This window comes from Gopherus flavomarginatus, chromosome 2 (genome assembly GCF_025201925.1).
Source record: "Gopherus flavomarginatus isolate rGopFla2 chromosome 2, rGopFla2.mat.asm, whole genome shotgun sequence".
Classification (NCBI taxonomy): domain Eukaryota; kingdom Metazoa; phylum Chordata; order Testudines; family Testudinidae; genus Gopherus; species Gopherus flavomarginatus.
The window spans coordinates 57,141,003-57,153,256 of NC_066618.1; the positions used below are offsets into that span (position 1 = coordinate 57,141,003).

At 42.5% G+C, this 12,254-nt stretch overlaps 1 protein-coding gene across 7 annotated transcripts in view; it reads right to left on the reverse strand.

Moving 5' to 3' along the window:
* Positions 1-8,246, reverse strand: part of DGKB (diacylglycerol kinase beta) — a 575,083-nt gene extending 566,837 nt beyond the window's left edge. For 4 of the 7 annotated variants that reach the window (XM_050938616.1, XM_050938612.1, XM_050938614.1 and 1 more), the window contains exon 1: positions 7,584-7,850. In XM_050938616.1, the coding sequence (XP_050794573.1) occupies positions 7,584-7,680 (97 nt within the window). In that variant the 5' untranslated portion in view covers positions 7,681-7,850. Of the gene's footprint in view, positions 1-7,583; positions 7,851-8,031 lie in introns of those variants that run through there. The other 3 variants (XM_050938613.1, XM_050938610.1, XM_050938611.1) reach the window with 2 other exon arrangements.
* Positions 8,247-12,254: the final 4,008 nt, after the last annotated feature.

The following is a 12,254-nucleotide window of genomic DNA, read 5'->3' on the forward strand; positions in this document are numbered from 1 at the left end:
CCCCTGGATTGCCTTGAGAGGCTTCACACCAATCCAAACTCCTTGGATCTTAAAAAAGGAGGAATTAACCATCCCCCCCTTCTTCCCCCCCCCACCAATCCCTGGTGAGTTCAGACTCAACCTCTTAGATTTTAAAACAAGGAAAAATCAATCAGGTTATTAAAAAGAAAGCTTTTAATTAAAGAGAGAAAAGGTAAAAATTATCTCTGTAAAATCAGGATGGAAAATGCTTTACAGGGTATTCAGATTCAGATAGACCAGAGGGACTCCCCCCCAGCCTTAGATTCAAAGTTACAGCAAACAGAGGTAAAAATTCTTCCAGCAAAAAGGCACATTCACAAGTTGAGAAAACAAACATAAGACTAATCTGCCTTGCCTGGCTACTACTTACAATTTTGAAACATGAAAGACTGATTCAGAAAGATTGGGAAAGCCTGGGTGTATGTCTGGTCCCTTTTAGCCCCAAGAACGAACCACCCCCATAACAAAAAGCACAAACAAAGACTTCCCTCCACCAAGATTTGAAAGTATCTTGTCCCCCTATTGGTCCTCTGGTTAGGTGTCAGCCAGGTTTACTGAGCTTCTTAACCCTTTACAGGTAAAAGAGACATTTACCCTTAACCATCTGTTTATGACAACTTGTATCACTTAATACCTATCGCTTGTAGTTAAGTAAGCTTTTTTTTTTTCCTTTAATCAAAACTAATTCAGTATTGTGTTTAAACTGAATTGTTTGGTAACTCCAAAGAAAGTAGCAAACTGTTGTACATTGACATCTTACAGTAGCAATGAACCTCTAATTTCTGGACAGTCCAGAATGGGGCTGGACAGTGCAGAACACATGTTTTCTGAGGAAATTCCAGGACTGGGAGTGTGTTGAGGTCACTCTGCCACTGGTAACCAAGGCTAGTGGACGCAAGAGTGTGAATGGAGTGTGCTGGCAGGCTACAGCTATACAAAGACACTTGGGGCGTGACCCACATGCTGTTTGGCCCAGGTTGGGTCCTACAGCAGCAATGCATTGTAAGGCACCCAAGGTTGCACACAACCCTTCTTTGGTCTGGACTGCACCCTGGAATGTTATACTCTTGTTGTGCCTAATCATGGTCACCACCTTTAGGTCCCAGAGATATGGAAACAGACTTCTCCTTTCATAGAAAGGCCCTGGAAAGACTACCACCATCTTGTGATTCTTTGGAGGGCTGAGCTACCTCAGTGCATGGTTTGCCACAGGCATTGCTCTCCTGCAATTTCCTGCCCCTAGTGTTTGAATTTAGGTCACTGTCATCCAAAGGCCCCCATCCTGCAAGCACATACAAAACCTTACTTATTTGAGTAGTCCCTTAATGTTCAGTACAGTTACTTACATGCCCACTGGATTGAGGCTTTTGTATATGTTATGCAATACCTCAAATCACTGCTATAATACAAACGCAAGCAGTAGCAGAGGTCAGCTAGAGACAGCCACTACCCAGCCTGAATCTCTCATTCTGTGCTTTTGTGCTCTACTCTTCTCCAGGGATGCCTCTCCATAATGGATCCCTGAAGCCCATTGTGAGTCTTGAAGAGCTAAAGACGAAAAGTCCTGGTGACTCTTGCCAATTTCACAAGACAACTCTTGAACACCTAAACGCTTATACATTTGTGGTACAAGGGAAATGACTTGCATTGGCATTAAATTATTTACATGGTAGAGGCTATCTGACACGATCGGGATTGTACAATACTGCTAAGTTTCGTTCACATCCTGTTCCCTGTATAAATCACCATTGCAACGGAACACTTCATAAACTCACATAGGATAAATAACTGGGAAGTGGAGCAGTTTTTCATGGTGAGTGGCCAAGAATATATGATTCAGACAGCATGACATATACTTTGGGAAAATTCACTTTGGACAAATACACTGTTTTTTCTTCTTTTGGTCTCCTACTCATGTTGTACTCTGACCACAATAATAAATAAGTCTACAGGTGTGTGTATGGGGGGGTAGTCGAGAGAGAGAGGGAGCGCAAGAGAGAGCCATCCAAGTAGCCTTATTATATATCTGTCCAAGGATCTGAGAGCACAAACATTTATTGAGTGAATTCTGCCTCATGTCATTCCTATGAGATAGGGTTCATAAATCTTACTTTTCCAGCACTGAGATATGGTGTGCCTCAGTTTCCCATTGTTCTTGTGTAGTTGGGCATTTAATGTGGTTAATCCCTCCAGCCAAAACTTGTAAAGCTTTCCTTTTTCAGGGTAGGAAGTCCAAATATGAAGCCAGACTGTGAAGCCCTTACTAGCATTGATTAACTGTTAATCACACAAGTAGTCCCATTGAAGACAATAGTAAAACACACAATGTTTTCAGTGCGGCCAGGATTATATCCAGTGGGTCTACTCATGCCCATAACTGCTCATTAGTGGAACAAAATAATTCATAACCTGGCCATGAACATGGGCTCTGACTAAATGATCTACATGTACGTAAGTGCCAGCATTGCCCTTGTATCATGAAACTAGCCCACTAACCTCAAGTCAATTTCCCCTTCTATCTGTTTCATGGAAATTGCAGAACGGTGCAATCCAATTTTTTAGTATATACACAATGCTTTCATCCTAATCTGCAAGAAAACCGTATACATTTCAATCTGACTACTTTAATAGCCAACATTAAAAGCTTACAGTAGAACCTCAGGAGTTACAAATACAAGAGTTATGAACTGACCACCTCATTTGGAACCAGAAATGACACACCTCATTTGGAACCAGAAGTATACAAACAGCATCACAGACCCAAAACAGCAAATACAATACAGTGCTGTGTTAAATGTAAACTACTAAAAAATTAAGGGAAAGCAGCATTTTTCTTCTGCATAGTAAAGTTTCAAAGCTGTATTAAGTCAATGTTCAGCTGTAAACTTTTGAAAGAACCACCACAATGTTTTGTTCAGAATTACGAACAATCCTCATTCCCAAGGTGTTTGTAACTCTGAGGTTCTCCTCTAGTTATTTTACAGTATCTGCATAGTCATACCTTTTCAGTACAGCAGTAGGAAAAAATGATTAAGATGGGAATTTGAGCTTTTGGAAACTCTGATCAAAGTGAGGCACAAACTCTTTTGTGCTTAAATAAATTAGACATGAAAGGGAAAAAATGACTGATTTATAGCCTTATTTTTGCCAAAAGTTGTCAGGTAGACCAAAATATAGGTCACCAAAAACTCAACAATTTTGATGACAACAACTTGCCAATATTCATAAAGCTTATGCAGAACTTTCTAATTTAAAAATAATAATAAAAAATTAAAACTGTATTACTACAGAAAGAAAAAAATATTGTCAAAAAAATCCAAAGTCCCCAAATGAAGCTGAAAGGCTTTAAAAATATATATTTTTATAAAATTTGAAAATAACTAGGGAGAGGAGAAGGAAAATCCCTCTGCTATTATATACAGAAAATTTCATTTCTGCTCCCTTTGAAGTTGCATGAAATTCAAAAGGATCAATACTGAGAAACACTAAGAAACTGACATTTGTGGAACAAAAATGTTTTAAACACAAAAAAAGCTTACCTAGATGCTATTTTTCAAAAATGTATAGTTTATTAAATAGAAACACTATTTGAAACAGGATAATATTTATGTGTGGTGGGGGACCTTACTGAATTCCACCATCTAGAACTCTAATTAGTAACACTAAAGTGACAGATGTGTTTGTAAATTCTCTCTTTTTTCCTGAAAAGTTTAGGACAGCACAATGGTGTCACAAGTTGTTTACTTGCATCCCAAACTGCTACTAATGGGTCAGTCACAGAATAATTAAGCAACCACAAAGTGCTTACATTTGTTAAAATTTCAAATGTGTGTCAAAGTAAATAAAGAAAAAGATATCCCTCAGGCCCAATATTGCAAGCATTACTCAGACAAAGCCTCCATTATCTTCATATAAAGGCAAAAAATAATTCAAAGGGGAAAATGTTTGTTTTAGATTGTATAAAGCTGTTTTATTTGATGTTTTGGAACTATTATATACTGATTTAAAAAAGCACGCACACTGTATATATTCCTTTGAAAATGAGCAGACAGTGTACTCAGCAAGCCTGGCTGATAGTATATTAAATCATTTATCTTCAGTAAATCATTTCTTTTCATCATTGCATAATTAAACCATTAGCAATGGTGTTAAAAATAGGTAAAAATTAAACAAACTAGCAATATCAGTTTCAATGCCCAATATATGAATTTTCTGAGTGGCTTTTTCTCCCTATCAGAGTATAAAGGTGAGGACACATGAAAAATAAGTTTTTAAAAGTCACTTCTAAACTTTTTTACAGAATTACTAATTGGTTTGTCCAGCTAGAAAGCTATCATATCATGCTAACCATTGTATAGAAAAATTACTGTGCTGAAGAGCTATGTTACTACAAAGAATTTTTTGACAGTGTGTAGAGAATTATAATGAGAAAACTCCAGGTTACTAATAATAATATACACCACCACAGGTATTCCTGGAGCATTACAACAAATGGAAGAAAGTTCCCCACCTTAAAAAGCTTACAGCTAAAGAACCAAGAAATCCTACAATTGTGATTTTCCTGCATAAAGGACTACAATTTTTCTCCACTGCCTTTCATCTTGTGTAGTAATTTACTACTATCCAAAGTACAGCATGTATATAAATTGCTAGCATTATGACCGGGTAGCACTTTAGACTACTTTGCACAGGTACACATTTTTTTCCCCCACAAGGCTGAAAAGAATCAGTTCTATTGCTGCTTTTCTTTTTGAAGAGAAGAGATAGTGATTATCCCCACTGAGAACGGGAGCAGAGTTTAGTGGAACAGAAAAGGAGTTTGACTCTAAAACCAATCCATCTCAAGAGGCCACCATAGGTCTGTGCCTCTGAACTGTCTCCTGGCCACCAGGGAGCCATATTCCTATGATGTCCCCCCACATGTTGTCAGCCTTCCACACTGCCCTTCAGGGGGATGGCATATCACAATGAGGGAATGGGTCTGAATTCCATCTCCTTCCCATCTGTGAAGCTTGTTTGAGTTTCCTATGCTCCTGGACAGCATGCAACCAAGAGAAACTGCCCAAACTATGTTCCTCTCATCTCCCTGTACATATTTTATCCTGCTTGCTCTTTCACTTGTGGAAACAGTGGAGAACTGGCCATAGAGTAGACACAGCAGACCAAGGAATGACAAAGGGTAGGGAGATATAATGAAAGCTACACATATATTGTAAAATATGTTCTGTGTGACAAATTTAATTATAAAAACTGAGAAAATGTCAGAAATAATACCTTCTAAAAACAGACTTCTTAAAATTATGTGTGGGGAGAATGTATATTTAACACACTAATGCATTATAAAGGTCATGCCAATTCAAAGAGGAAATGAATGTTATACTAACATTCAAATAAGCTTCCATCTAGTTATTTGATTTCAAATAACTCGATTGCAAAAGTATAGTTTGTTTTAAAAGAGAAATTCAAAAGCATTTATAGATGCTACAATGTAAATATGCACTGAAAGCAGAAGTCCAGTTCTGTGATCAGCTGACTGTCTTTAAAGTTTTTAACAGTGTTGTCTTGCTACCATAGGTTTAGCCAGCCTATTATAAGTTTGTTTGTAAAAACATCAATCAAATCTACTTCATGTTTGGTGCACATGCTGCTCTAGCAGCTTTCCTACAGCTGTTTCACTATTCTCTTCATTCCTCCTCTAGTGATCTGCAATTGTCAAGAGCTGTCCACCTGCATCCTAAAAAGGCACCACATGGATGACATTTTGCCTCATAGGAGTGATGGTACAAAAATCCTTGTACATAGTAAAATCACACAATACACTTTAATCTGTAATAGCTTTCCTACTCTCAGATTGTTTAAACTTTTAAAAAAACAATCCATCCATCCATCTAGGTATTAATACTGACCCATTACTTCACCACCACTTCTCTTTAACATCCTGGGACATACACAGCTACAACAACACTGCAAATACCATATTCTATGAACTTATGAAACAGCCTCTGCAAGTAGCATCCTGCAGATATTTCCTCCTCCCAGACAAATAAGTATCTGTATTCTGTTACATGCGTGCAATCCTACTAATTTCAAAAGGATTAATAGTTCTTGGCCCAAAATATTTAAAACTTGAGAGGGTGGGGGAGTTTACCCCTCTCTCCATTTTAGTCTCCCTAATAAAGCATTGTTTGAGGACTTTCATTTCCTGACAAACAGCTGTTATTTTGCATGTCTAAGTTGTTCCACCCCCACAAATGAACATGGGGCATCGTGACGACCCTGTAAGAGATTCTGCTTCTGGATGTCAGCTATTTCTTAGAAGCTGCTGTCATTCTGTACATCCTATCCTTTTAACACACAATGCAGTATTTCTGGGTTGTCATTTCTCTCTCACTCACACATACAAACAAAAATTGTCATTTCATCTGCAGAGCCTGGGAGGGGTCCAGGCATATTTTTCATAGATCTAAGACATTCCTTGGAACCTACAGCACTCCCTAGAATTTTCAGAGACAATGGTGATCAGGTGGTTTCTGCATATGAAAAAAATCCAAGAGGAAAAAAACAGGTTCTTAAACCTGAATAGGAGTGTGGCATTTCTTTTAAAAATAGCTGGGTTTTGAGTTATGGTTTCCTCCACCCCTGCCCCCATGTGCCTCCCCTCTCACTTGTGGAAATATTGCTATCTCTTTTCATTCTGTTGCCATGCATTTTCTTTTCTGCTGAAATATTTTTACAATGTTGGCTTTTGGAAGCTATGCTAACTTGTTAAAATTGTTTTTTAAAGATGACTAAAACTTCTCCTTTTTTCCCCCCAATACTGCAAAAGGTTATTGGTTTTCCTCTGTAAAACAATCTCCATGAGAATTATTACCAGAAGAACTGAAAGGCTGCCTATTTGGAAGAGGAAGAATATTCATGATGTTGTAATGTTCTCAGAAAATCCCTAATCCACCTTAAAAACAGTGCACTTATAAGAAATTTCATGTGAACACTTCTGACATATAAAAAACACTTCACACTTCTTTAATATAACAAAATGAATCAAAGCACAACTGGACTTTGTAAACCATGAGCGAACAGTAAATAAGTTGACCTCAGACATCTGAAAGTTTAGGCAAATACAACATTGCAATATTTTTTAATTCCTTCTTGGAAAGTCATTTAGACAAACAAGCTGCCACCACAACAGAAAGTTTCAGGAGTTGGGCCTTGGCAGTTCAAGTTTCCGGTTGCATGTTTTGTTTCATCCACTCACTACTCTATTAGTCACAATGAATGCTTAAGGGACCATGTATATGGAATTTAACAATTAATGAAAAGCCAACAGGCAACATGACATTTGCTGTGGCATGAACAAAACGATATAGGTCAAGGAGACAAATGGACTTGACATTAAGTAGGAACTGACTGAAGATTAATGAATCATGAAGCATCCAATGCACTCATGGCTGCTACAACTTTCTTCCTAACCCTTCCCATGTATATACGCACATATTCCCCTCAGCTAAGCTTTCAAGACTGCAATCAATCAATCTAAGCACCCCGGTGATTTGCTAACTTACTGCAGTACGATGCAGAGCGAGCAAACGTGCACCTTTGGAGTGAGCCAGGGATCAGCACACCAGAGAGTAGCAGCATCTCGTCATCTATCCGGATCATTGCAAATACACAGTCTCTACCACCGTCACCTCTCTCGCAGGCTGCTGCAGCAGAGCCCCTAACCTTGCTCCCCACTGAAGCAGCACAACACCGGCCTCCAGAACAACTGCTAACAGCAGCTTCTCCCCCAGCCCCGGCGGAAGATGGTCAGAGCTCTCCAGTCAACAGCGCAGCTTCACTGCGCTGCTCTTGTCCCAGGAATAGGCAACCCCAAGCCCTGCCGCGCATTGTGTGCGGGCTTTGTACCAGCCAAACTCCCACCCCCTTTGAGGGGAGGGGGCTCCCACAGAAGCTCCCTATAAAACCCAGGCATTGCTCAGAGCCAGCCCGACACCAGCAAAACGGCGGTACCTGTTGGCCAGCAGCGGCGTTTACCCTCCTGCGTTGCCTCAGTCCCGGGCCGCTGGCTACGTCCGTGCTGGCGGGGCGCGCCCTGTGTGCAGAGCTGACCTGGGCGCCGGGCAGGTGCCAGCCACGGCGTCTCCTGCTGCTGGGTCTCCTCGGGAGGAGGTGCGGGAAGGACTCCGCACAGCACTGCTGCTGCTGCTGCTAGTGAGGAGGCGGCAGCTGCTCAGTCCCCACCCCCAGGTGAGAGGAGCGGCAGCGGCTGCTGCATGGGCAGGACTTACCTAAACTTCATCGATTCTTGCCGCTGGGGGCGGCGGCAATAAACCCAGCGCCGAGCTCTCGCCTTCCCCCCAGATAGAGCCCGCGGACTGGCGCTGCGCGTATGGCGCTGCCTCTCGCCGGGCATCTCCGCGGGTGGGCTGGCGCCCTGCGTCGGCGTGCAGCCCCGGGCGTGCGCCCAAGGCAGGGGAGTTAGTGTGCAGCGCCGGGCGTTGCCTGCCTGTGGGCACCAGGTATGTCGGGCAGCGCGCCTGTGCGGGGGGCTCGGGCTGTGTGTCTGGCAATGGGAGCTGCCTCTTCCAGCGTGTGTGGGGGTAGGTCACTCCCTTCCCTTCAGCTGCTCGGATCCTCCTCTCCCCGGCACTGGGACCTCAGGCTCGCCCCAGGATCTGGCTACTGGCTGGCAGCCACACTGAACATTTCATCAGTGCCTAAGGAACAGCTCAGTCACCAGCTGTACGTTCCCCTGCCACAAGACCCCTCTCAACCTACCCTACCTTGCCATTACACTATGGGATTAGACACCTTCATGAAGCTTCCTCTAATCAAGTTCCGCTATGCACTGCCCCATGTATTCCCCCACTTCCTTCCCCAGACATAGGTCTCAAGTCAACACCTAACTGGGTATTCATTTATAGAGTTTAGAAGAATTTGTGAATGAATAAAAACAAAAAGGGGAACACTTTGCAAAAATTGGGCTTAAAGGTCAGTCTTGGCATCCCCATCCCCAGAGGCCTTCTTTCTTTTCTACCTACTTCATCATCTGACATCCTTATTTTCCCAACACACAACCCTTCCTCTGTTAGTGAAATAGAAGCTGTACAGAAAGTGTCTCTTCATTAATCCCAGAACATTGTCTTAATAATAAACATCTCTTCCCCCATCCTTAGAACCAATGCCTAAACGACAGGAAGTAGGGAAAGGTCAGATCTCACACTGAAATTAGAGTCTTTCCATAATGGAGCTAGTCCTGGATTAAAGGACTTGATCTGAATAGGTGTTGAGACCTCTGAGTGGTGCTAATACCCTGTTCTCCACTTTTAAGTAATTCCCACAACTCATTCAGAGCATGATAAGATCAAGCTGATGTAAGCAACTATTTCTGAAATGCCTGAGCACCTCCATCACAAACACACACACAACTGGAGCAGGGGGTAGTCTCCATGAATTTGGAGAAGCATTTACTGATGACAGTCTCACTCAGACTAAACTTTTCAACTGCAGCCAGTGATGCAGATAAAAGGTGGCAAAAACTGAAAGTAGACATTTCCTCTGTCCATGCAACAATTTACCTCAAGTACACTGATAGTCCCTATCACCTTCTAAATACAAGACATTGATTTCCCTTTTTAATGCACTATTTCAAGGAGACTTTTCGCACTCCAAAATGGAATTTGGCCCTGACATAAAGCAACAGAAAGGCAAGAAACCTATCTTTAGACGAGCCATATAATGAGTTGAACAAACGTCTTCAAACTTCTCAAAAAGAAAATGTATGCAATCTTGCAGACAAGAAACAAAACAAAGGAAGACAGAGTGAACACACCACTTGTAAAAGATGCAGGGGGCAGACTGTTTGTGACAAAAAACAGTATGTAACTAATAGCACAAATACTATGTGGTTACTTAATTGAAAACCCTTGATAGGCTGTGAATTGATCATTATAGATGTTGATGAGCTGAGGGAGTGTCAAGGCTGCACTGCTGAAGATCGCACTCGGAAAAACAGCAGGTCCAGTCAAAATCATGGCAGAAGTAATCGAAGCCTTGACAGAGTTTGGCACACGCTGGTTCATGCAAGTCCTGCAGGCAGTTTTTAAACAGAATCAAAATCACAAGAGAAAGGAGAAAGTCCATACTGGTACCAATATACAAACAAAAGGGTAACTCTAATGAGACAGGTTGGCCTTCCTCCAAGCCCAAGAGCGTGGGACCACTACTCTACCCCTGGACATAGCAGGAACTATAAAAGGCAGGCCTTACAGCTCAGTTGGTCTTAAGCCAGATGTTTTCAGCCTGCTGCAGAACTCCAGAGCCAAAACTGCACTGTGCAGTGCCCGGCCCCCAGGAGACTGACCAGGGAGAAGACATGTGCCAATACTGTCATCAGTTGGGTATCCCAAGGAGACTGAGGACCATTGGACTAGGGAGCCCTATATCCGGACTGTGGGAAGTAGCCCAGGGAAACCAGATTTTAGATTGGTTTTGCTGCCAGAGAGTGATTCAGGGGGATCCCTGCTGACCCTGTGGTAGAACCATCCACTGTTGTTAGTGCCCTGGGCTTGGACCAGGTCCCCCTACTGCCAATCTCAACCCTTGGGGTGGCAGCCAACTCCCCATGGCTGGAAGGCCTGTAGTGTGTTTTTGGCTTGTCCCAGCCAGAAGATTGGATCTCCAGACAGTGTTTGCTTGCTGCCTTAGCCAGGAGGCTTAGGCTCCCTTCTCTGCCCAGCTCAGAGGGCCAGATCCCAGACCCTGATTGCCACCTGCCCTGGCCCAGAGGCTTGGGCTAGAGACAGCTTACAGCTTTGCTCAGAGGGCCAGACCCAGAGACTGCTAATTGACTTTGTTGCCTGATGTAGTGAGACAGAGTGGTCTCCCTCCAAACCTGAGACTGGGGGATCACTACAGTAACATACATGACTGTTCAAAGTACTAAGAAATTAAGTGTTGTCCCACTGCATGCAACTATTGTAGAGTATTATAGTCACATTCACTGAATGAATAGCAGAGCCCATTTTAGGAAAGAAACAGTTTGGTTCTAGAAAAGGAAAAAAGGATAACAGATCCTAGATAGTTGGTGGAAAAGAAGACAGAAGAAAACATCCAGCACAGTTGGGCTTTCCTCAATTTGGAAAAAGCATTTGACAAAGTACCTAGGTGACTGTTCATGCCTCTGTTACAATTGTAGAGGGTACCAGAGGATCTTGTCCAGATGTATAATGGTTTTATGACAAAAAAATGTGGTTGCCCTTTGGTGTCACAGAGGGCTTGATATAAAGGTTGGTCTACACCAGACACCAGCACTTAGCCCAATACTCATAATTGTGAGGGACTTGATAAATAAACAAATCCAAATGATAGGCAATACAAAATTGATCTGTACACATGATATTACACTAATGACCCATAGTGAGGAAGTTTTGGTCCAGGTGATGGATGCCTGGAACGAGAAACTAACAAACTATGGCCTCACAATGAGTAAAGAAAAGACTGAAGTGTTTGGGGCAGAACCAAGACAGATGAATAGCAATATAAGAGCCAACATCTAACTTAAACACAGAAATCTGATTATCTTGCAGGCTGGTTAGCAGCAAATGGAGAAAATTGACAGAGAACTGCAAGCAAGGCTGATGAACACCAGAGTCATTTATGATAAACACACCCCTACACTAACTGAAGGAACAGCTATACGAAACTGTGGTAAAACAAGCTCTTCTGTAAGGATCAGAAACATGGGCAACCAAAGCGATACCTAAGACCTGAAGCCATAGAAATGAGAAGTTTGTGGGTAATGAGAGCAGTGACTTTGTGAACCACAAGAAGAATGATGTAATCATAAGTCAAACCATGTAACAGCATGGCACCTACCTCTCACGAGTGCCCCTTCTTGTCAGATGTGTCTGCAGTCTTTAACAGTCCCAGCCCTGGGATCAGGCCATACCACCTGGAGTTCCTTCCTGGAGGCAATGGTTTCATCCTCTCAGGGCCCTTCTGGCCCCAGCTCTGCAGCTGGGCCACTAAGTAGTTCAGCTCTCCTTCTCGGGGTTTATCACTGTCCAAAGGTAGGCCACTTCTCCAGTAGCCTATACAGGTGACCTAGGCCTGCCCACTACTGGGTCCCAGCCCAGGGACCCTAAGAATAACAGTCACATGACACTGTATCCCTTTAATGAAACTGCTTTCAGCTCCCTGGGCCACTTCCCTGCAGTCCCCACCTTCACTAA